A 24,168-nucleotide genomic window follows, 5' to 3' on the forward strand; every position below is an offset into this window, starting at 1 on the left:
TGTTGGAGAATCGTACAGACACCAATTTGTTGGATAAAGTTGCTTGAGAATTTGCCCTTGTTGGATGGTCAAAACCAACTCACAAAACTAGCTTAGCTTCTAAACTTTTTAATGTGCCAAACGTATTTTGCTATAGACACAAAACATAACTGCAGCAACAAAGGAACGGACTGGACTGAACTTTCTCTGTCCAGTTCTACAATTGCCCTGGTTTCAGCCTGGATCTAGTTCAGAAGTGGAATTTATTAACTCTCTTTCTCTCACTATTTGTGGGTAATACTGTAGATTTATTGAATCGTAATCCTCACAATTTCTGATCAGTTTGTCAATTGTAGTATTCTGGCCTTGTGGGTTCCTCACTTCCTTGTACTCTAATAGTACAAGAAATGGTATAGATCAGATCAGGCCTTGATGTGGCCTGACTGACATGGGTCTTAGTGTGCTCTTGGCCCCGGAGGAAAATGGACTAAAGTATGTGAAAAGGCCTAGAAAAAGTTTGAGGTCACTTTATGAAAAAATTTCATGGGGACTAGTTGTCCCATCACCCATGGCCTGGGTAGAGAAAGCGATCAAATGTAAAAATCTACTTTTGTTTGTCCCCCAACCCATGATCTTAGACACTCTTAAGGGAATAAATTAGCAACGTATTTTCTAAAACATAGAAATGCCAAAGAAAATGTAAAAATTCCTCCCTCGGAAATGGAGAAGGGGCCGGTACAGTTGAGATTTTTGTATGATTGTACAGCATTTGATGTATACTTATATTTCTTTGTTTTGTACGTAATTTTTATTTTTATACACCAACTTTCTAATTAATACAACCACAATGGTAAACGTATAATACCTTTAAAAAAAAAGAAATACAATAATCGTATCAATAGTGTAGCAAGCCCAACAGCACTGGCCCTGTCTCCCTCAGATATTCCTGTCCTGAAATCTTTGCTTTCAGCCCAAAGACGAGAAAGTAAATGCTTCCCAGCTTCCTACTCCTTAGGCCCATAAAGGAAGTTGATATCCGGTCACTAAATAGAACCGGACCAAACCGGGTCTTTGTTTTCTCCGGCCAGTTTTAATCTGTTTCCATCAGACTCAGAACAAGGGAAGAAGATGCCGGCGTAGAAATCCAAGCCCTGCAAGAGCGTAATACGACGTCGCACAAACGACGTTTCGCATAATACACCATTAACTCTTACATTAATCAACAGCGTCTTATTCTTAAGAAAAACAACGACAACAATGGGACTTCTTCTTCTTCTACTCCTCATCATCCTTATAATTCCCATTTCTCTCCTGACTTTCCTCGCCATAATTGTCCGTCCAAAACCCACAAAAATCCCATTAAAAAATAGCCATGTATTCATCACTGGCGGCTCCAGTGGCATCGGCTTGGCTTTAGCCCACCAAGCCGCTCTAGAGGGAGCCCAAGTTTCAATTCTTGCCCGGAATCCTAGCAAGCTCCAAGAAGCCAAGGACTCGATTAAGCTGGCAACTGGTAGAGACGTTGCCGTTTTCAGCGCTGATGTTAGAGACTTCGAAGCTGTGGATAAAGCTATCAGGGATGCCGGCCCAATTGATATCCTGGTCTGCAACCAGGGCGTTTTTGTGCCTCAAGAGCTTGAAAAGGAGTCGTTGGAGGAAATCAAGTTCATGATTGATGTGAATTTGATGGGAACTTTTCATTTGATTAAGGCTGCTTTGCCCAATATGAAGAATAGAGGTGATAGGGGGCCCGGTTCCATTGCCATTATGTCGTCTCAGGCTGGTCAGGTATGTTTGTCCTTTTTTTCCCCCTTCTCAATTGTATTGTGTTTGTTGATGTTTAATCTTTGCTGGGTTTTTGATAAAGATTTGACCTTTAGGTGAATTTTGGTAAAGATTTCATCTTGAAGCTTAAGAAGGACGATTGTTGAGCCGACTTTTGAGCAAATTTGTTTAATCTAGTGGACTGATCATTGGATCGATCGAATTGCTTAGGAGAGTTACTGTTCATTTTTTAGTACATCATGGAGTTGGCGAATAGGCTAATTTTCCATTACATCTACTTTGGGAGTTTTAATGGTCGTATAAAGATTTGCATGGTAGTTAAGAGAATAGCTTTTGGAGTGATAGATTAATGTTGAAAGTCTAGTTTTTTGACATGTGTCCCGTTGTTAGTATCTTAGGTTGCTTGTTTGCTATGGTGGTTCTACAGTTGATTCATGTGATAAGCCTGGAACCAAAGGGTTATGAACTAAACCTATTTTACAAGCTACGAATTTTGTCAAAAGTTTGAAAAGACAGTGGAGTATGGATCTAAATGACTAGAGAAATGAGAAAATACATAGCTTGAAGACATGAAAGGCAGCGCTCATCATCATCTCCAATTTACTGCATCGTTGTGTATGAATTGGCTGTGATAGGATAGCTGAAAAAAACATTCAAGACTTGCAACCAAACAATGGTTTCACCCACTCTTGCGTACAGGGCATTTCTATCCGTCTGTAATAGTTGTTAGCTTGACTTAGCTCCAATAGTATGCATGCTTTAGGATTTTCATGCAGGAAGGACAAGCTGCTCTGTTTAAGGGATATCAGGAGGCAAGCAATTAAGCGTCCATTTTGACATCTTTTTCATAGTGAAATGGATGAATCTGCATCTGTTGAATGGGATGAAGAAAAAAGAACTTTCAGTTAATCTGTTTTGCGCAGATGATGTGCTTCTATTTAGCCTCCCCTACTGATGCATTTTTTATTGTTAACTTTCGTAGGTTGGCATTTATGGTTATTCTGCCTATTCTGCTAGTAAGTTTGGCCTTAGGGGTATGGCCGAAGCCCTGCAACAGGAGCTTATTGGTGATGACATTCATGTCTCGCTTATATTTCCCCCGGACACTGAAACTCCTGGTTTTGCCGAAGGTTTGTAATCATTATCTTCTCCAGTTTGTTGGCTCGACGAGCAGTTCTTGGCACATTGTCATCTTATTGGTCAAAAGTTATAAGTTAATTCTCCATAACTTGCTGGTGTTACAGAGAACAAAAGGAGGCCGCAGCTAACAAGTATAATAGCAGCTTCCTCTGGTGCAATGAAGGCTGAAGAAGTTGCCGAGAAGGCATTGAAAGGCATTCAATCTGGTAGCTTTATTGTCCCTTGCAACTTTGAGGGAATTTTACTATCGATTGCTACTGCTGGTCTTTCTCCACAGAGATCATTCCTGATGGCATTTATTGAGGTGGTTGCTGCGAGTATCTTACGCATTGCAGCTCTGTGTTTCCAGTGGAATTGGTATGTAAGCATCGAAAGATGGCATGCTCAAAAGAAGTTATAATCACTTTGTAGAACAGACTACCAAACATATTAGGTTTCCCTGGGAATATTTCATTTGGTTTCTTGTCCCATTTTTGGCCTGTATTTGTGAGGTTTCTGAATTTTAAGAGCCATCTTATTACTCGCGGTTGGCTAACTATCATGGTAGTCTCCGATTTTTGTCATAGTTGAAATTACACTGCACTTCTAGTGGCTTGCTCTCTATTTGTCATGTTTCTTCTAATTGATATTTGGCAAAGGTGCATCCTTTGCTTCAATATCTTCCTAAGATCCCACAAGATACGAAGGAAAATAAAAGGAAGAGACTCATATACCATCCAATGGTGTGGACAGAGGCAAATCTTTTGCATAACTTTTTCGGATGAGAGAATAAGAATTGCTTGTTCATGTAGACTCGACTAATGTTATTGTAGACCTGGAATTGGAATCACACAAAGTGATGACTTGGACTCCAGTCATTAAAAAGGAAAAAAAATGAAATGGTTAATGTCATTCTGGGCCTCCAAATTGACCAAAAATTTCAATACGGCCCTCCGAAAAGAAATTTTCAACCTTGCCCCTCAAACTAAAAATGCAAAAGTTTTCAGATAGTTCTCCTTATTAAAAGTCTCATATGTTCCAATGTGGCCCTTCATTTCAATTTTGTTTGGCAAATGAAAGTTGACTCTTTCCAAACTAATAAGCGGGTTAATAGTTCTTAAGGACTGTTTCATACTTTTAACATTATTAGATTTTTCATTTTAGATTGGATTTCAAAATTTAGGAAATAAAGACAAAGAAAATACAAAAGGCGAAAGTAAATAAAAAATGTAGTTTCTGGGGTTTCTTTTGAGAAGGAATTGGTGGCAGTAGAGGTGGAGGTAAAAATGTAGGTGGAAGTGAAGAGAAAAAAAAAGATAAAAAATTGCTGACAAATTAAGAACTTGGTTTTGTAAAAGTGGATGGGGCTAAAAGTATACAAATTTCAAGAGTTGATGGCTAAAGTGGAAATTTAATAGTTAAAGGACCAAAAGCACGTAAACAAAAACTTTTCTCCTGAATTTTAAAACAGAAAATAAAAATAAACGAAAAAATCCCAGAGAGCTTTCTGCTCTACACTTCTTCCTGCTGTGAAAACAAGAAAACATCATCAGAAAAGGGAAAAGCCATGGCCTCAGCAATGCTGAAAAGAGCTGCAATGGTGAAATCAATGGGGTTCAAAGGCCTGCAGGAGACATCTAGGAGGAGGGCCTATGCGTCGATTGCAGAGGGTACAGACTTGGTGGCGGCTGCACCTAATGTTTCTCTCCAGAAAGCTCGGACTTGGGATGAAGGGGTTGCCTCCAAATTCTCCACCACCCCTCTCAAAGATATCTTCAAGGTCCCATTGTGTTTTTTTTCCTTTAGCTATATATGAGTTTTTGGGCGCTCTAATTGTTGATTATTGATTGTTTCTTTGGCTTTGATGACGTTGTTTTTATTTTCAGGGGAAAAAAGTTGTCGTCTTTGGCCTACCTGTAAGTTGATTTTCATACCTAGCTGTTGTCATGATGTGTGTGTTTTTTGAATGTCTGGAGGAAGAGTTAGCTCTGGGATAATGATTTCCCGACGTTTTACTTTCATTAATCATCGCCCATGACTTGTAATTGCATCGACGAAAAAGATAAAAGCTTTTTTTCAGGGATAGGGAACTATGGAATTTTGCCATTCAGATTTCTCTTATGCTCAATATTTTATAATCCTTGGGTTTATGTCTGACTTGACTGATATTTATGACTGATTGATTTATTGACGGAGTAGGGGCTGGTGGGGAGAAATGTAATAATTGAAGAGATGTATAATTCTGTAATATGTGGTTTTCAACTATTCTTCAACATCTTTAATTGATGGGTGTTTCTAATCTACATGCAAATTTGAGTTGAGATAGTATTATGACAGTTGTAGGCAAACATATTCGCTTCGCACGTGATTGGATGAACTTGGGGATTCCTGCATTTTATTTCATTTAACTTTCTCAAGTATCAGACATTTTCGGCTTGTCAACAAGTTGAAAATGCACAATAATAAGTTGATGCAGTGATGCTTAATTGCAGAATGCAGACCAAACCAAGTGATGGAAGAAAATGTGCTCCTTATTAACATATAAAACTCTGATGCTATTATGTTCTTGAACTAGTTGTACAAAAAATGCTCATATCTTTGGGCTTCTTTGGTGAACATAATATGCTTTAAGCCTTGGCTCATGATATGCCTATTAATTGATCTTCTGTAGGCTATTCAGTAGGAAAAGTGTTCAATTTTCTGCACTCAAATAGCCATTTTACAAAGAACTTAACCAGTGATATTGATTAGTTGTGACATAATTGTGCAGCACACTCCACTTTAGTTGCAAGTAAATTTTCTGTAGTGTGGGCAATCAACAGATGGAGGGGAATAGGGAGGTGGGAATCAGAAAAGTAAGTTCAAGTATAAGTTTAGCAAACATCCTTAGAAAGAAGGTATAGATAACTAGTTAATGTTTTGAACCATCTGAAAAATAAATTATGCTGTCAAAATCCATACAAGTGCTTTCAGGCAGAATAAGGAAAGGTAGGAGAATGTTTTAACTTGAAAAAGTATTTTCTGTTTCAATTTGACACAAAATACCGAGTTTTGGCCCCACAAGTGGTCGCGTAGTGTTTGTTTCTTTTCTTTTACATATATGATCTGATGAGCTTGATTAACCATATTCCAGGGTGCATATACAGGAGTTTGTTCAGCTCAGCATGTCCCTAGTTACAAGAACAATATCGACAAGTTCAAGGCCAAGGGGATCGACTCTGTAATTTGTGTAGCTGTCAATGATCCATACACAATGAATGGTTGGGCAGAAAAAATTCAAGCTAAAGAAACTGTAAGATATAACCTATAGTTTATTAGTCTTGATTTTAAAGAAACATATATTTCAGTTGTCTTCTAATGGTTTGTTGTTTTCAAGTATTTTGATGGGATTGATTTTACTACACTCTTGGTAATTATGCTAAGTATCCAATGATTTCCTCTTTAAATTAGAAAACTTTGTCAAATATGTTTAGAGAAATATTTTGATCTGTTAGCATCTTTTGAAGGTTCTGATCAAGATCATGACAAATATAGGTGTGTACATTTTGTTCATCTGTCCTGCTTTGCAATTATATTATCAATTTTCCAAACAGGACATTTAAGTAATTTGCTCAGTTTTGTTGGCTTAGTTAATGGCTGTCTGCTGCTAGCACGGATATGTAATCGATATTCCTTTTCTGCATGCTGAATATGAACTTGAAAAGGAAACTTCGAGTCCAAGAAAGCTACTAGATGTATATCGTCCAAGTTAAGAACATTTCCTAACTCCTTTGTCTTGATGTGCCCCCTTGTACAATCTTTTCTTTATTCACTTTTCCTGGTACAGGACTGTTGTTTTCTTTCCTTGTATGTTTGTTTGAGTTGGTTGGTAGATTGGCTATCTTCTGACAAAATGATCTAATGCTAAATCAAAAAGCCGTTCCGTAGCAGTTGATGGATGCCTTTTTATATATACCTGAATAGGCATATTACTTTTTGGTTGGGCGATCAGATGGGATCACATCTACTGAGATAGTTTCTGTGATATCTTTCCTTGAGCTAAAAAAAAAAGATATTTTGATAATATGACCATATGCCAATTTTTGCTGTAGTATATCTTTGTGCAAAATGAGGATGAAATTTGCATTTCATTTGAATCCAGAAGTTATTTTATCGTGGTCATTGCAGATAGAGTTTTATGGAGATTTTGATGGAAGCTTCCACAAAAGTTTGGACTTAATGGTTGATCTCTCTGCTGCGCTGCTTGGACCTCGCTCTCATAGGTACAAGACCAATCCTCGAGACCTTGTCTTTAACATCTTCTATGTTTTCTATTGTCCAACATTAGAGTGCTTAATAAGATCAAATAATTGCCTTTTTAGTAGCTTAGTGTTTTACATCAGGTAGTAAATCAACGGTCTAGGTACTGCTGTTTGGAAGAATGCGTTTCATAAATTATGAGCATAATGTTCCTGGCTATCTAGAATTTTTTGTTGCTGCTAAGAACCAATCTATCTAGGTTTCATTGGTAAAGAGATCCTGATGATAATTTTGTGCACAGGTGGTCAGCCTACGTGGTTGATGGACAGGTCAAGGTTTTTAATCTGGAACAAGCACCTTCTGAGGTCAAGGTTTCCGGTGGAGATGTTATATTGGGACAGATATAAGAAAATTTCAGTTTCTTCTGCAGTTAACAACCTGAATATATGGGTGTGGTTATGATTCATATCACTGTGTGTGTATATGGGTTAAGCAGTAAAATAAGTTCTGAAGTCAAGGTTTCCTTCGTTCTGAAATCGTTTTTTGAGATCTGAATGGCTCAAGATTCGAACAATTCGTAAGATTTTAAGATTTAAGCAGGTTGAAATATTTCCTTTTTTCATTTTTCACTTCCTGCGGCACACTAACTTGTAAAGCAAACAGACATCTATAGCTCGTTTGGTAGAGCATTTGGAATTGTAAACGCAGTCGGGCAATTACTTGGAATGGCGATTAGCATTCTAAATGGTCACCCGTGATTCTTGAAAAAAGAATGCAGCGTATAGGTACTATACCGAACCAACTACTTCTAGAGTAATTGGCCACCACGAGAGCTTTAAAGCTCTTTTCCTTGGATGTAGGTCAAGGGATCGAATCTCTTGATCTACATTCTTGTCCAAGATTTTCTGAAAATTTCACCAGTAGGTATAAAGGCACCTGTCCCTCTGGGTTCCCTGGGTACTGGGTACCATACCGGTGCATGACTTTGTTATTGAGCAACGTTGAGGATTAAGGAAACAAAAGTGCCTAGGACAATATTGTGACACGAATATCAGAGCTGCAAGCAACACAAGAAGGAAAGCTGGCCAAATGTATTAGGTGTATTTTTATTTTCAGTACTTGTATAACAAACTTCGATTTGAACGCTATTTAGAATGCGTAAAGGTTGCAAGTACAGCAGTATATGCTAAACGACTACCACAAAGCAGAAAAAGTATCAAAATCAAGTAAAACAACGAAAACCATTATCCGAGAACTCTACCATACAACCGCAGGAATCAGGAGTAAAAATCATGTTTGTGTCTGTGTTGAAAACCAGAAGCTAAGTGGAATCTGAGAATATGTTAAGAGGATATATTAGGTCACTGTGCCCAAATGTTATCTTTACTCCTTGTTAGCCTTCTAACTGGTATCAAAGGGTCATTCGAATGAACATATGTCGTGATACAAAGAACCTAACCTGTTTCAAATGCAGCTGAGATTGAGTCAGTCAAATCCCACTATTTTGGCTGCACAACTATTTCAGACAGATTGGAGCAAGATTTACCTGTTTTGATGGCCACATTGGTTCTCAATCCCCTTTACTTGAAAGTAGTTTCCTTATGAAAGATTTGGAAACATGCGAAAACCCATGAAATAAAGATTTCGTTTTAATCAGGGTGGAAAGGAGGCATTTCTCGACAGGAAAAACCAGCTCATTTTAAAAGTAGTTTCATCGCCACATAAACCTGATTGCAATAAACAATAAGAAGAAGCATAGAATGAGAATAAAAAGTCTACAATATCAGGATGTTATTCTTGGCTAAAGAAACACACATAGATGATAAACAGAAATGCATTACAGCACGATGGTCTTCCTGGTTAAAGAAGTATAGCAGGATCATAGATTGTGCTGAGAATCAAATGGGAAAACTCGAACCTTTTATTGGTCAACTACGCAAAAGGAAGTAGCTTAAAGCAAGTTCCTGATGGGAGGCATCCAAAACGTGTGTGTCATCCGTCATCCTTGTCGAACTTCCAAACAGAAAGAGACTCAATTGGGGTTCCCTTCCACCCCATAATCAGGCCTTTTCCATTCAGCTCTAGAGTGCAAGAACTCCAACGAGGATTTTTTTTAATAACCAATTGTGATTGACACAAAGCCAAGTCGCTCAATGCTATTTCAACGATGCCAAATCTTGCCAGTAAGCTCTCCAAAACTCAAGCTTTTCCTGGCGATGAATCCTCTCTTCACCCTCAGTTGTTATAATGTTTTGGATCCCCTCCCAGATGAAAACTCCTTCTAAAAGTACCCTGCAGGAATTCTCTCTTTCCATGCAATCCTCATGACAATTAAAAACAGCAGCACAAAGATAAAGTGCTGCATCAAAACGGTCCAGGAAGTTAGGTGTGTTTGTACTCGCTTCTATTTCAATCATCACCATCACACATGGTTTGAGTTTGGCTATGGTTCCTACAAGAGATTCCAAGTTATCAGGCGATGCTAACAAACTCGCCGGACACATTTCTTAGTAAACAGCCAGCACCTCATCTTCTGCTAACTCAAAGAAATCTTGCTTAAGATCCCTCATTTCTGATACAATTAATTTAAATTTAAAGGGTTCGTCGATGGTTTCTGCAAAACATGATAACATTTTACCTATCTCCTCAATCCTCTCTTTGTGTGGTCCAACAGCAGTTATCTTCAGAAGTTCAAGTTGACATTCTTGCCTTCCAGCATGAGCTTGCATGATGATTGGCCAGTGCGATCCGCTTTTGATTCCTAAATCAACTATATGAACCCTTTTAGCTGCTGCCAGATTGTCCACTATGGCCTGAATTGCAGTGAACTGAGTAACTTGACAGAAAGGGAGTTCCTGCTGACACTCTACCACAGCAGGCTGAAGAGTTGTGAAAGCCTCTTCAAGCGTTGGCATCCTTTGACCATGGTTCGAAGTCTCGGCCGAGACCGAGACGACTCGGCCGAGTCGTCACCGTCTCGGCCCCTATCGATACGATACCGTGACGAAACGATACCGAAATACTTGACTCGCCGAGAAATCGGCCGAGTCGTCACCGTGACGGATTGACTCGGCGAGTCACACCGAGTCATTCCGAGTTATCCTGAGTCAAGACGAGAAATCAGCCGAGTCACACCGTGACGGATTGACTTGGCCGTTTCTTTTACTATTTTTTAATTATTTTTATTTAGCATACTTTTTTATATTATTAACAATTTTTAGAATATTAAATACTTTAAAATTTGTGTCTCACCGAGACCGCGACCGATATGCCGAGACCGATGTGGAACGTTCCGGGCCGCGACCACAACCGCGACCGTGACTTTGAACCATGCCTTTGACTTCCTTCTGATGCTTCAGGAACCACAACCCCAGTTTCTCACGAGATCCTCTCTTGAAGAGCCGCAGAAAAATAGTAACGAATGATCATTTCCGTCACTTTGATACTTTAATCTAAATCATGAAGGGGTTATGTATAATTTTTGAAATCATAAGGGGTTATGTAAAAAATACTAAATCACAGGGGATAAAGTGTAATTTGCCCTGAAATAAAACCGGGATGTACCATTTGAAACATTATTATTTAATCTAGTCTTGTGTTTCAGATGAAAAGCCGACTAATGCGGGAGAAGTTTCTGAAATCCAAACAGATGTAGCAGCAACCTGCTGCTGTCCTCTACTAAAGTATATGTATAAGAGTTCGATCTCCCAACAAGTTAATGTATGATAGGTCTATATAATCAAGCATGTTTCTTTGTCCATAGATAGTTGTTGGGATACTATGTAACTTTTACAAGAAATAGTTATTTGTGCAAATGAGGCTGTAATCTTCCCAGTTTTGGAAGTAGTGAAACCTGTTAGAGATTCTGCTTCTCCTCGGTTTAATCCAAAGATTTTTCTTGCGTGACTTTGCAAGAGCCTTGAATCAAATAAAATGGTGAACGGAAAAATCAGTCATGCGGTTCAAATAAAAAATGGAGCAGGAGACTTTATAGGTCTGCTTTCCTAAAAGATGACATTTCCATGAGAATAACTTCGAGGAAAGTCAGAACGAAGTTCATACTAGATACATTTGGCTTTACCAATGACCTGATATATTAGTGAAAATATAGATATTCGATGGCCATAAAAAGTGAAAAATAAAAATCAACTTAAACATAAATATTTTTAGCACTGTCTCTGATGGATTTGAGCATTAGAGTCGTCTATTTCCGTTCTAAGATGCATTGTTTTCTCGCTTGAAGTTTAAGACAAACTTTTGATGTGTACATTTCAATGTTTAGATTCTTTAGAAGTACACCTGATTTTGCTTTAAGTAGCAGTTCATGATCACAGACTGGCTAATTTGAGCATTTCTGCGGTACAATGATTCTAGAAAGCTTAGGGGAAGCAAGGATGTAATAGCAGTTGATCATCAATGCAATTCTCACAGACTGCTTCAATAAGTATTATTTTCATCCATTCAGCCAAGAAGTCACTCTCACTGCGTATTTTTTTCTTCTAGCATCAGGTAGTTCTTTTATAAATTGTAATCCGGTTTTGGAACTCACTGATTAACTTGCGTGATAATGCTGTATAGTCACAGACAAAAATATGACATTCTTGTCTCGAAAACCCCTCACGTTATCATTTCCTTTGGTGATGAGTCTTGCAGGTTGAAACAACAAAAGGGCATCTATCATCTGTTTTACAATCTTTTAAACAATATTCAATCTTGTATTCTGGAACAGTATTTAGTTCAAAAAAAAATCTTCAATTCGTTATCCTTCAGGTGTTGTAAACTTCGGTTTTCAAGCCTAGGATGTGGCTGGCAGCACATAGAAGCTTCAACGAAGTTAGAAAACTAAATTGGATTCTGTAGTATCTCGTTGCTGTGAATGATCAGGATGAGAACATTTGTTAGCCAGTGGAGCTGTTTTTTGTTATACTTTGAAGATGAACTAGTTAGGCACATATTGGATAGAACCCTGTATCTAATCTCTAAATCATTTAAATAACAGCAAGATTGATTCTGAATATGTTAAAAAGAGTTCATTTAAGTTCTTATGTGCATCTCCTTCCTGCATAATTACCTGGAATGGCTGTTTGAAACTGCAAAACATCACGGTTCCTAGATTCATGTTAACATGATTGATAACAAATAACTCAAAAGCTTTTCAAAAGCCAACATTTCATGCAGTGGAAACTCAAGTTTCCTACTGTGAAACATAATGTCTGCTTCGTTCTGTCATTCAGCTATTGGTCTACAAAGATTGCACTAGTTCATGATTCTATGCTGGCTTTTCCATGCTCCACTGACGAGCTGATCACTATGGAACTGCTTGTTGGATATTCAAGACAGAGAAAAGTACGAGGAGCAAATAGTCTATAAATCCTTTCATTTCATTCACTCTTAATTAAAATTACATATGAGCTGAACTTGTAGATGATGCCCTAACATGATCAACGCAAAGACTCCTTGAAATACTAATTCTAAGACACTTGTATGAAGTATCAGTAGGCCAACTCGATGAACTAATCCCAAGCACATTAATCAACACTTCCAGACACTGAGCATATGAATTGGAGTTCCCTTCCACCCTATAGTCATGCCTTTTCCATTTACCTCTAGAGTGCAAGAACTCCAACAAGGATTGCTTTTCGCAACCAAGTTTGCTTGACAGAAAGCCCAGTTGCTCAACGTAATTTCAACCATGCCAAATCTTTTCAAGAAAGCTCTCCAGAAACCAATACTTTCTTGGCGATGAATGCTTTCCTTACCTCTGGAGGTAATAAGATATTGAATCCCTTCTCGGAGAAACATTCCTTCAATAATTGCTCTGCATGAACTGTCACGGTCCATGCAACTCTCAAGACAATCAAAAAGAGCTGCTGAAACTGAAAGAGATGCATTAAATCGATCCATGAAAAGAGGCGCATTTGTATTTGCTTCAATTTCAATCATCACCATAACACGTGGCCTGAGTTTCTTAATAGTTGATAGAAGAGATTCTAAGTGATGAGGCCATGCTAACAAACTTGCCATTCGCAGCTCGGAGTAAATTGCAACTACTTCATTAGCTGCTAACTGGAACAAATATTGGTCAACATTCTGCAAGTCTGAAACAACTATTCTGAATGCAAATGGAATGTTCAAGCTCGCAGCAAAAGATGATAGCTGCTTACCTATCTCTTCAATCATCTCTTTTGATGGTCCAACAGCAGTAATCTTGAGAAGCTCAAGTGGGCATTCATGTCTATTAGCAAGAGCCTGCATCAAGACTGACCACTGTGTACCACATTTGATACCCAAATCAATCAAATGAATTCTTTTAGCAGATCCAACATTATCCAGTATGGCTTGAATTGCAGTGAATTGGGTGATTCGGCAGAAGGGAAGTTTAGCATGACATTCCATCAGAGCAGGATGCAGACTCAGAAAAGCCTCTTCAATTGTTAGATCCCTCTGATTTCCTTCCAGTTTTTCTTGCAGAACCTCTCCTCCCGTCTCCATGGTGATCTTTTCTTGGAGAGCTTCAACAAAATAATAGACTACTCTTTGAATTGGATTACCACTAAGAGAAGCAGAACCTTGACAGATGTTGAGCAAATTTCTTGCATGAACAAATTGTTGGTTAGAGAAGTTAAAAGCAGCAGCTTGAAGTAGTAGTGCAAGTTCAAAATCTTTGTAGTTCTCAGGTGACACTGCAGATTTAACATAAGAAAGATCACCTGATCCTATTTTCCTGGCCATTTTGATAATGTCAACAGTTGATAATTCCAGCGACAGAGGACAGGAAATGCTGGATGGTTCACTGGTGGGGCTTTGCTCAGGCATCACTTTGCTTTCGTGATGTTTCTTTATGAGATGCAAGGATGCTGCAGGAAGAAGTTGGTTTTTATTCTTTGCTTCAGCAAGAAAAGAGATTGGCACTGTCGTTTGAGCTCCCTTTGTGATTTCTTCATGTTGTGGTTCCATATTTTCCGAGTTACTTTTTTGAAGTTGTAGCTTGGTTCTCTCCTCCAATTTGTGGGCTTTTAAACAGGAAAATATGTGTAAATTTTATTTTATAAAAAAAAAAGCCGATGAAGCTCAATTGAAATTCTCAAGAAAGGCCAAAAGACATAAAATTTTGTCTCCCAAATGCTTTTCTCATTCACAAGAAATGATCACTATATTTTCATGGAATATTTTAGACTTTGTATTCTTCCTAATGGCCGTTCACATGGACAAAAGGACTTCTTAACTCTCTGCCATTTGTTTCATTGCTGAGGGCAAATGTATTATTATTTAAAAAAAGATGTGATGTTAAGCCAATGATAAGCCACTCTAGACATCAGAAATTTTGGTTTGGTCTACTTGGTTGCAAAGCCGTCTAATGCAGAAGGAAGAACTAAAACCCAAAGCACAATTACCCATCAGCTTACGACAAAATTTTGATCTCTCAAAACATTCATAGTTCTTCATTGGTCTACCACCTAAGCATATTCTTTTGTCAAATGGATAGTTGCTTCCCAGTCTTTAATCGAATGTCATTAAGATAAGAATCTAGCTATAATCTTCCCAATCTCTTTGGAAGTATTGGCTCGTCAACAGCCATACTTAAGTTAAACAAAAAAACTAGATTTGGAAGCTAGGATCATAATTAACAACCTCATGAGGGTTCATATGAAATCTATAGATTTTTTCCCCCTTTTTGGGGTAAGCTATAACCTTACATTAAGAATGTGCAGGCCAAACCTTCAGTTGTCATGAATCTTTGGGGAGAGAATATTGCAACGCTTCCTGAATGGTGTAACACTTCTTGAAAGGGTTGCTATTAATCGCGAATTACTTGTACAATTTCATAATAGAGATGTAATATAGCTTACTGTTCGTATGGTTCATCATTCATGCATCTCAAAATTTAGTTATTTGGACCGCACATCTTGAAATTTTGCACCGTTGCCCAAATGATGGCCGTGATTCACAGACAACCGTCCTAGCCCCTTTTCAGAATCTTTGGAGCGCTCTGAGAAGTGTGATATGACCTACACTTTCTCAGTTATTGTACTGTTGTACTATTATTCCTGCAACAAGAATGATCCTAGCTATGACAAACTTTGTATGTCCAGATATAGTTCAAAAGAGGACCAACGTTAGTCCAACTTTCTATTGCAGAGTTGTAAGAGTTCTGCTTCATTTGAGGTAACATCAGTTCTGAATACTAATTTGAACATACTCTAGGCCCAGATGAAGCTATTTGAAATAAAAATAGGAGAGAACTGCAGAGAACCTCAGGGAAGAATTTGCTCATTGATATAATTCAAATGCAAGTCTTACGTACAGATTGCTTTGATAATGTGTTATGTTTCAATAAAAGCTTTTCTTTTGATTATTGTGATTAATTTTCATCTCCAACGTAATTTACAGATTGCTTCTACACCATTATTGCTCCCTTTCTTCGAAATGCATCACCAGCACTGCCATATGGTTTTTGGACTTGTTGGTTAAACTTTTCAATAATGCTCTAGAGAGTGCCAAAAAAAACATCACATTGTGACGAGAAGAACAACGAAAAACCTAGAATGCAAAGCATCATGGAGCAGGGGGAACAACTCTTAAGAGATACGGATATCATATTAAAAGATCGAAGGAATTTTGATACTTTTGCCGATTCTTTTGTCCAAGCCTGAACAAAAGCTTAGGAAAGATAGTGAATGCAGAATACTTCACATAAATTTCCAAATCAACTTTGTACAGACCATCAGATTTGCCAAGTCTTTTCTTGCTTCGCTCTTAGGCTCCAATGCTCCTTCAAGCAATCAAAATCCCAAAACGCACAATGTGTCTTTTCGAGATTCCTTTGCTCAACCTATGAGCATAAAAGCAAAGCAGAGAGAAGATCAACAATTACGATGTTCTATCTACAGAAATCAGGATAAAATGTCATGCAGCAGCAGATATTGGAGAAAGGGAGTAGTCAACTTGAAAACCAGGTGTGATTCAGCTAAGTGAACATCTCTATCTTTATTTTACTGAGTGCGCAATAGAAGACTAACTTAACAAAGTCGTGATATTTATAAGCAGAAAGATAATACTTAAGAGAAAAAAGTCCAGGTACTACCTATTGCTAGCTCCAGAAATGAATGCTTTCTTTGTAATAAATCTCTAGCTTTGCCTTCCGTGGTGATAACATTTTGAACCGCCAGCCACATGAAAACTCTTTCTATAGTTGTTCCGCCTGGATGGTCACTGTCCATGCAATCCTCAAGACAGTCTGAAACAGCAATGGAGATTGTAATTTGTAAGTGCCGCAATAAAACAGTCCATGAAAATAGGCATATCTGTCCGTGCTTAAACTTCTGTTATCACCATAACACGAGGATTAAGTTTGTTGAAAGTTTCTACTAGAGAAAGTAAGTGATCAGGCCATGCTAACAAATTTACTATATGGAACCTTGAGTGAACTGCCAATACTTCATCAGCTTCTAACTCAAAGAAATCTGCCTCAAGATACCTGATCTCTGAGACAACTACCTTGAATGCAAAGGGTACGTTGACGGTCTTGGCAAAAGAAGACGGAAGACAGCTGATTACCTACCTCTTCAATAATCTGTTTTGATGGTCCAACAGCAGTTATTTTGAGAAGCTCAAGTGGACAATCATACCTATCAGCAAGAGCTTGCATCATGACAGGCCAATATGACCCGGTTTTGATCCCCGGATCAACCAAATGAACTCTTTTGGCAGAAGCCACATTGTCCATTATGGCTTGGATTGCAGCGAATTGGGATATTTGACAGAAAGGAAGTTCATACTGACATTCTATCACAGCTGGTTGTAGACTCGTAAAAGCCTCATCAACTGTTTGCTTCCTTTGATTTCCTGCAAGTGCCTCTGAATGAACCATTGTGCCCACCTCCCGTGTAATCCTTTCTTGGAGGGCTGTAGCGAAAAAGTAGGCGACTCTTTGAAGTGGATTACCAGTGAGGAAGGCAGACTGTACACAGATCCCAAGCGAATTACATGCAGAGTCAAACTTCTCATTTGAGAAGTTAACTGCAGCAGCCTGAAGTAGTAGTGCAGGTTCAAAATCTTTGTGCTGATCATACGACAAGCCAAGATCAGCGTAGACATCATCACTAATCAAAACAGAAGCTCCACCAGAACTGATAGAGGTGAACTGGAGCAATTTTGCTCTAGCCATTTTGATAATTGCATCAGCCGGGAATGCTAGACGGCTAGGACCAGAAAAACTAAAAGATGCTGCATTGCAGCCCAAATCATTCAGTTTTTCCCAACTTCGCTTCACTTTTTTTTTTAAAAAAAAAAACTTCGTTTCACTTTACTTTCATGCGTCTACAAAAGTTGTAATGATTCTAAAGGAATTGATGGAAGTTCACTCTTTGCTTTGGCTAGATGATACATTGTTGCTTTCTTTCTCTGCAGTTTCTTGAAACTCAGTCGTAAATGTTCAAGAAATTTCAGAGCACAGCCCAGAATCGTGTCTTTTCATGATCTTGTTCTATCCATTCAACATTACTTCCTCTGAATCTACTCTTTCATCGCATAAATAGCCGCTCCAGAACTGCAAAAAAAGGATTTTTTTTTTTAATTCTTAATGCATAACTTACTCTTGTTCTAATGTGTCATTCGCATATAAAGGCCGCCAACTGCTTAGAAGAAACTAATTTGACATGGATTCAGTTTTAAAATAGTTACGATCAGAGACTCTTAGGCCCTGTTTTTTTTTCCAGGATTCCAGTGAGGAAAGGAAAGGAAATGGAAAGCAAATTCCTGGTTGGTTACGATAAGAGCTGCGGCTTGAAGTCTAACTCAAGTTCAAAATCTTCCTGCTTTTTAGGTGGCAGACCAGAATCAGCACAAACACAGTCACTGACTACCATAGAGACAACATCAGAGTATTGAGAGGTCAACCAAGACAATCTTGCCCTGGCCATTTGGATAATACAAGCGGGTGACATTTCTTTAGAGCAGGAACAGGAACTGCTGGATGGTGCAATAGAGCTTTGCTTAATTAATCTTTACTCGACCGATTTGCTTCATTTTGCTCTCATACTCCTTCAGAACATAAAATGATGACAGAGGAATTGTAGCTTTATTTTTCGTCTCTGCTTGTTGTGAGGCCATGGTTTCCAAGTCTTACTGTCGAAGTCGTTGCTCAATCCTCCCGTCCATTTCCTAATTGCTTTTAAACGAAATTGCACTTGTAAATGAAAATTTCTCAACCCCATGGACCTCGTTTAGAAATTAACAATGATTAGATTGGTAGATGTTAAAACTACAGAACAACATTAACTGTTGCATGTTGGTAAAGACTTGTCATAAACCTCTTGGTTGTTTGGAGCAGTACGGTAATGTGTGAATTGGAATCGGACGGTGATCAAGAAAGCATAAATTTTGAAGAAAGGCAGAAAGCTATAAGATGGTGTTAACTTTCTTCCTAATTTCTCCGGACACCTAATTTTAAGAATTGTAAGATATCCACTGAAGAAAAAGGCAAGCGTCAGGAAATAAAGCAAAGGCATAAAGTGTAAAAGAAGTAACATGATGCATCAATACTAGATATAATAAAAATGAAAGAGCTGGCTTTATGATCTCAATCTCAGCCGCTGTGGCATCCATTTCAAAGTGGACAATACAAAGGACCTCGAAAGGACAGAGGCTCAACTAGGTAAGTTAAAAGCAAACAGACTGTCATGCAATCAACTATGTGCAGCTAGTGCAATACATAATATGCCTGGACATTCCTGGGATCTCACATTTTACAGAGGCTGCAGGATGCGGATCAATTATCCTTCTATAAACGTCGGATACATCACTTGCAGATTCCATTTCCAAAAGGAAAACATATAGATAGTCACCGATCAGCAATTCCAATCACTGAAGTGTCAGCAATTGCTCTGGAAAGAGAAGAAACAAAATCAGTAAAGATCATGAGGAAAAAAGCAAATGGTTAGAAGTACAAAAGAATTGCATAAGTTGATGAGAGAAGAATAATCATGACAGAGGTAATATACCTATATAAGAGAAACATCCGCTTGGGCTGGTCTGGTAGTGGAGTTGAATGACAGAACATCAGAACTCATACCATGTGTAATTTCCCTATAACCTGCGATGGGATACTGAGTTGCAATGCTCTCCTCTACACTCTTTCCTTCGTGTGAGAAGTTCACCGTATCGGCGGCCGGGGCCGGTGCTCCTGGAGTTTCTACCGGAGCACTTGACTGAGGAACAAAAACACCAGTTCTTTTTGAGGAAAGATCTAAACGTTCAATCATTCTTGCAACTCCAGCAATGCCTGCACTCATCTCGCGCTGAACTCCTCTACCCAATTCCTTGACCGTAGTATTGCGAGCCAACAACTTATCCTTAAAACCACGTGTGCTTTTTGTAATTGTTTCCTTATACCTGAACAGAATTGTTCCAGTCTCAGATTTAACATAGTTACTACAGCCACTCAAAAAATACCAAAAGTGAATCCTTTTACCTGGCTGAAGCAGCAGACACTTTAGCTTTAACAGACTCAGAGAAGGCAAGGAACTCAAATGAATTCAGTTTGCGAGGAGCATCAGGTGATGGTTGGCGAAAGAAAATCCTATACAAGCACAAAATTCATCAGTAAGACAATGATTGTTGTGTGAAAGAAACTACTTCTAGACAGTACGGAAACCATGAAAGAATCTCTGTGATGAAAGTTCCAAGATGATAACAATCAAGCACAAATAAACTTCTGTGAAATGCCGCTATGTATCATCTTTTTCATGTATATAATTACACAGTGATTAATCACACAGTGTCTGGAGTTGCAATGAGGTAGCAGTGAACTAGATAATTGCTTTTAGAATGTCAAGAAGTTCTTTCCATGAATATAAGCTGTAGTGGAGCCAGGTTTTAAAAAAAAAACATATCTTTTTATGAACAAAGGAATTTTCCTTCAAGAGAACTCTAGAAAGGCCAGTTTGCAGTAAACTGTTACAAGTAACCACTTATAGGACAATAAGGACAATTAGCAACAACCTTGCTTCAACTAGAAATTTTAGCATGATGCATATCATTTGCTTCTCAAACCATTACAATTACATCATGGTTGACGTATAATGTTTACATTTGATACAATTAAAACTGTAATTTTGAAAATATTAGCAAGCTACGTTGCAAGAAAAATCATAAGAACAAAGGCCTTTTTGTCTAACAAGGTTTTCTGACGGCTATTAGTAGAACAGCTCTCTTGTAGTGTGTAATCCAGTTACTCCCATGGTTTGTTTATATTTCAAGTCGGACAGATTATTTCTCAATGTAACATTGATGAGCATAATGTAAAGAACAGTAAGCATAGAGGACCGGTACCTCCTTTAAGCCATTCAATTAAATTTAATTTTAGAAACATGCAAGAGTAACAGTTCCAGCTGTACCTATGGCCAACATGACCATCTCCAGTTTCAGGAGTCATGGATGTCACATCCACAACAGAAGGAACTGCTGATGATGCTTCTACCTCAATGGTGCTAGCTGGTGCACCTGTAGTAACTAAACCACCCTCCAACCCATAAGTCAAGTTAATCCCAATTTCCGAAGGGACAGTAGGGAATACTTCGGAAGAATCTAGTCGTGATGCTGTTTGCCTTCTGCTTCTGTTAACATGACGGGCTCTGCTTGTAGCAGCAGCAAAATGCTGCAGAAATTGCTCCTCCTCATCAGGATCAATTACATAAGAAGAATCCTTGAAACAAAAAACAGAAAAATGTTCTCAGCACAAGGAATGAAGACATTGAAGAAACATACATGGAATTTAGAGTTGCTATACTACTTACGTGGTTCACTTCAGGACCCTCATAAACAACACGGATACTACTTCTTGCTCTCTTGCTTCTCTCAACTTTTGCAGCACATAAAAGCTCTTGGCTGGAGAAGGGAATTAAACAGTGGTAGTATAAGAAATCAGAAAAATTCAATGCAGTAAAAACAAGAGAAGAAAAGATAGTGAAACAAATTAACCAATAAAATCTTTACATATTAGGCTTGCATCATACCTGGTGGGATCCTTTAATTCAAGAAGTTGGCAACATATAGGGCATTCTGTGCTTCTCTGTGACCTGAAACGGGCATATACCGGTCAATTAACAAAAATCTGATAGCTGATATTCACACGGAGCCCTCAAAACATGGAAGACTTTTTTTTTTTTGGGAAAGGGGGGGGGGGGGGGTGTGGGGGAAGAATGCACTATGTTTGACAAACAACGAAGAAACCCACCATTCAAGAATACACTGCAAATGATACTCATGCTTACAATTGGTGACCTGAAAAGAAAACAAGTCAAGAAGTTAATAACAGTATCAATGATCGCAAAGAAAACAAATAATCCTTGTACAACTCCAGGTACAGATGCAGAGTAGCGCAGCAGAAACTACATTTGGATGCAAACGGAGAGGCAACTAAACAAAAACAATATTCTGAAAAGGGTAACCAAAAATATAAAGTTGTCAATGCAGTGAGGTATATTTGCTCTCAAGTTCTTTTATAATCCCAGAATACCAAGACAAAAATAACAAGCTGCATAGGATTAGTCTAAAACTAGAAAAGTAATCTCATTTAGCTTGGGAAATGTTTTGATCGAAACAACCAACAGAAAAGTAAAAAAATGGCCCTTAAAAGTACACTAGAGTCATCAAATCATAGAAAGATGGTTACCATAGAATTGCAGTTTCATCACTTAGAATAATCTACCAATCAAGAAAAAAATGATCAGCAGATTACTCTTAAGGTATAACTCCATCCAACATAGCATTGCAAACTGATTGAATATTGCTTTAATAAAAAACAAGGCCCCAACTTTACATGTGTTTGCCTGTTTTAGTAACATATAAGTCACGTGGCATTACATCAATAATTGCTGTAAAAACCAGAAAAATTTTTAAAGATCAGAAATCACCTACTATATAATCCATACAAGAAACAAAGAAAGAATTCAATTGAAACTAAAAAAGGAACAAAAGAGAGAGAGAGAGAGAGAGAGAGGAACACTTATTCTAGTTCAAAATCTTGTAAATAGTATAAAATTTTTTTCTGCAAAAATTCTCTAATTTTAAGTAATAAGACAATGAATTTTATCGACCCCAAAACGACCCGTAATTCATCAAGGAGAGACCTTTGGATATATAGAGAGAGAAGGAGCGAGAAGAGAGTACAGTGGGAGGATCGTGTGAGCTGAAAGGCTCCAGACAAATGCTACATCCGTCCTCGAAACAGTCGTCCGAAACGGCGACGTCGCCGGCGGCATTGTCTGGTGCCGGAAATGAGGATGATGGTGTGCTGATCGTCATGGTCTTCATGATCGTTGATGGATTGTCGGATGAGATGATCGTCTCAGTAGCCATTGTGGAAAAAATTAATCGTAAAAGTGACTAATTTAGCTCAGCTCAGCTCAGCTCACGCACTCAATGTGTGTAATTGTATGTGTGTGGAAAGAGGACGAGGCCGAAGAGACGGAGAATTTAAGAAGAAAAGGAATAGAAATACTACTAGTAAGTACTAATACTACAACAGTTATTTTGACAAAAAAAAAAAAAAAAGGTGATACGAAATAATCAATCACTTTTAAAAAAAAAAAAAAAAGAATACGAAATAAGTTTTCTTAAACCAATTACAAAAAAAAAAAAAAAAAAAAGAGGAAGGAGACGAGAGGAAATGCTGGAAGAGTGTAGAGAGGAAAGGGCCGAGTATTCCTGCGTAAAAAGGTCAAGAAAAAGCAGTGGACAAATGTTAAAAATGGAGCATTACAACCTTATAATAATCGACGAATAGTGCTTAGCACCTGAATTAATGAAAATCCAAGCAATGAATTCCGTTTTAGACGGTGGTTGTGTGGAATCAATCAACGCCCTTTTACCATTTCCACCTTCCCTTCTTTCCTTTCCCCCTTCCTTCTTATCGTTTGGAGACTACTAGTAGTAAAAAGGATGTTTAGATTGTAGTTTCCTGCAGAAAATTTTTTTACTTTTCTGCGATTGCGATTTCTAATTATTTTTTTATTTTATATATATCAAATTATTATGATATATCAAATGGAGAATAATGGGTACATTTTCAAAGTCCCGATGGATGGAGTCATACTGTCATAGCCATAGGTGATGCTTCATTTTTATGGATGAAAATGGGGTAACGAAGAAGGAAGCGCGTGATTCAAGGGAATTAGTCAAAATTGGAGCTCAAGTACCAAGAACATAAATGGCAGGGACAGTACTGTGTGCATTTATTTATTAATATTGGTCAAGAATTCCACACTAAAGGGTAAAACTTAAAAGTCATCCCGACCAAAAGGTACAGCTAGGCTAACCGGTTTCCTTGCCGTAGACCAAGTCGTCTTGCTCTTTTTCTTCATGGTACTTTAATTTTTTCCCCAATTTAATATGAGATTGAAAAAACATTAAACAGCAACACTCGAGAACTTGCCCGGGGTACTACCTACTTCAAAACTTGCCCGGGGTACTACCGACGGGTTGCTCGGGTGGTCGTGTAGCCCTCATTAGGATGGGACGGCCTGGGTTCGATCTCGAGCTCAACAATTCGGCATAATTTCCTGAGGATCGGTGGGGTTCGTTCTCCTCGAGGTTAGGGGATTAGTCGGGTGTAAGTCCGGACACTTCCAACTGAAAAAAAAAAGAAAAAGAAAAAGTACTACCTACTTCAAAAAGATAGTTTTAGTATTCAACACTTGTTGATCAACTAATCAATCAAAATCAGAAAGAATTGTTTATTAAAATCAGGTAATTTGTTAATGGTACTTCTCTTTCGCTCATATGAAATGCTCCTATGTTTATTGATGACATTCGAGTTAACACCTTTATTAATTTATTTGAAAAGATAAAATGTCCACATTCTTTATTAAATTTTGCTAAAGGAATTATATGTGAATACGCATGATCATAATTGTTGCACTTCTTGTATTTAGATACTTTTTTAAATCAATTGTATTTTTTTAAAAATTAATCCCTAACTCTTTCTCTACGTGTGCATAGTTAACTAACCAAACGGTTCTTTATTTCACTCGTTAACATATCTAG

At 38.1% G+C, this 24,168-nt stretch overlaps 6 protein-coding genes across 6 annotated transcripts; 2 read left to right on the forward strand and 4 right to left on the reverse strand.

Moving 5' to 3' along the window:
- The first annotated feature begins 1,093 nt into the window (after window positions 1-1,093).
- LOC113736594 (3-dehydrosphinganine reductase TSC10A) lies at window positions 1,094-3,507 on the forward strand. Its single transcript, XM_027263645.2, has 3 exons — window positions 1,094-1,767; window positions 2,747-2,894; window positions 3,009-3,507. Exons 1-3 carry the CDS (start codon window positions 1,237-1,239, stop codon window positions 3,302-3,304), a joined length of 975 nt encoding a protein of 324 aa, XP_027119446.1. The 5' UTR covers window positions 1,094-1,236; the 3' UTR covers window positions 3,305-3,507.
- Window positions 3,508-4,346: 839 nt separating this feature from the next.
- LOC113736665 (peroxiredoxin-2F, mitochondrial-like) lies at window positions 4,347-7,744 on the forward strand. The gene is made up of 5 exons (XM_027263732.2): window positions 4,347-4,663; window positions 4,770-4,799; window positions 6,017-6,175; window positions 7,051-7,145; window positions 7,424-7,744. Exons 1-5 carry the CDS (start codon window positions 4,451-4,453, stop codon window positions 7,527-7,529), a joined length of 603 nt encoding a protein of 200 aa, XP_027119533.1. The 5' UTR covers window positions 4,347-4,450; the 3' UTR covers window positions 7,530-7,744.
- A 1,534-nt stretch (window positions 7,745-9,278) lies between these two features.
- LOC140038764 (GRAS family protein RAM1-like) lies at window positions 9,279-10,037 on the reverse strand. Its single transcript, XM_072084029.1, has 2 exons — window positions 9,761-10,037; window positions 9,279-9,574 (listed from the first exon to the last, which is right to left on the reverse strand). Exons 1-2 carry the CDS (start codon window positions 10,035-10,037, stop codon window positions 9,279-9,281), a joined length of 573 nt encoding a protein of 190 aa, XP_071940130.1.
- A 2,617-nt stretch (window positions 10,038-12,654) lies between these two features.
- On the reverse strand, window positions 12,655-14,079 carry LOC113737899 (DELLA protein RGL2-like). Its single transcript, XM_027265040.1, has one exon. The coding sequence runs from the start codon at window positions 14,077-14,079 to the stop codon at window positions 12,655-12,657; it is 1,425 nt and encodes a 474-aa protein (XP_027120841.1).
- Window positions 14,080-15,897: 1,818 nt separating this feature from the next.
- Window positions 15,898-18,044, reverse strand: LOC113737900 (GRAS family protein RAM1-like). The gene is made up of 4 exons (XM_027265041.1): window positions 17,893-18,044; window positions 16,685-17,324; window positions 16,541-16,620; window positions 15,898-15,955 (listed from the first exon to the last, which is right to left on the reverse strand). The coding sequence occupies exons 1-4, from the start codon at window positions 18,042-18,044 to the stop codon at window positions 15,898-15,900; spliced, it is 930 nt and encodes a 309-aa protein (XP_027120842.1).
- Window positions 18,045-18,655: 611 nt separating this feature from the next.
- LOC113736560 (E3 ubiquitin-protein ligase RHF1A-like) lies at window positions 18,656-22,613 on the reverse strand. Its single transcript, XM_027263593.2, has 8 exons — window positions 22,294-22,613; window positions 21,359-21,405; window positions 21,138-21,200; window positions 20,919-21,009; window positions 20,520-20,827; window positions 19,595-19,702; window positions 19,125-19,515; window positions 18,656-19,007 (listed from the first exon to the last, which is right to left on the reverse strand). The coding sequence occupies exons 1-7, from the start codon at window positions 22,480-22,482 to the stop codon at window positions 19,125-19,127; spliced, it is 1,197 nt and encodes a 398-aa protein (XP_027119394.1). The 5' UTR covers window positions 22,483-22,613; the 3' UTR covers window positions 18,656-19,007.
- Window positions 22,614-24,168: the final 1,555 nt, after the last annotated feature.

Source organism: Coffea arabica, chromosome 3e (genome assembly GCF_036785885.1).
Source record: "Coffea arabica cultivar ET-39 chromosome 3e, Coffea Arabica ET-39 HiFi, whole genome shotgun sequence".
Lineage (NCBI taxonomy): Eukaryota > Viridiplantae > Streptophyta > Magnoliopsida > Gentianales > Rubiaceae > Coffea > Coffea arabica.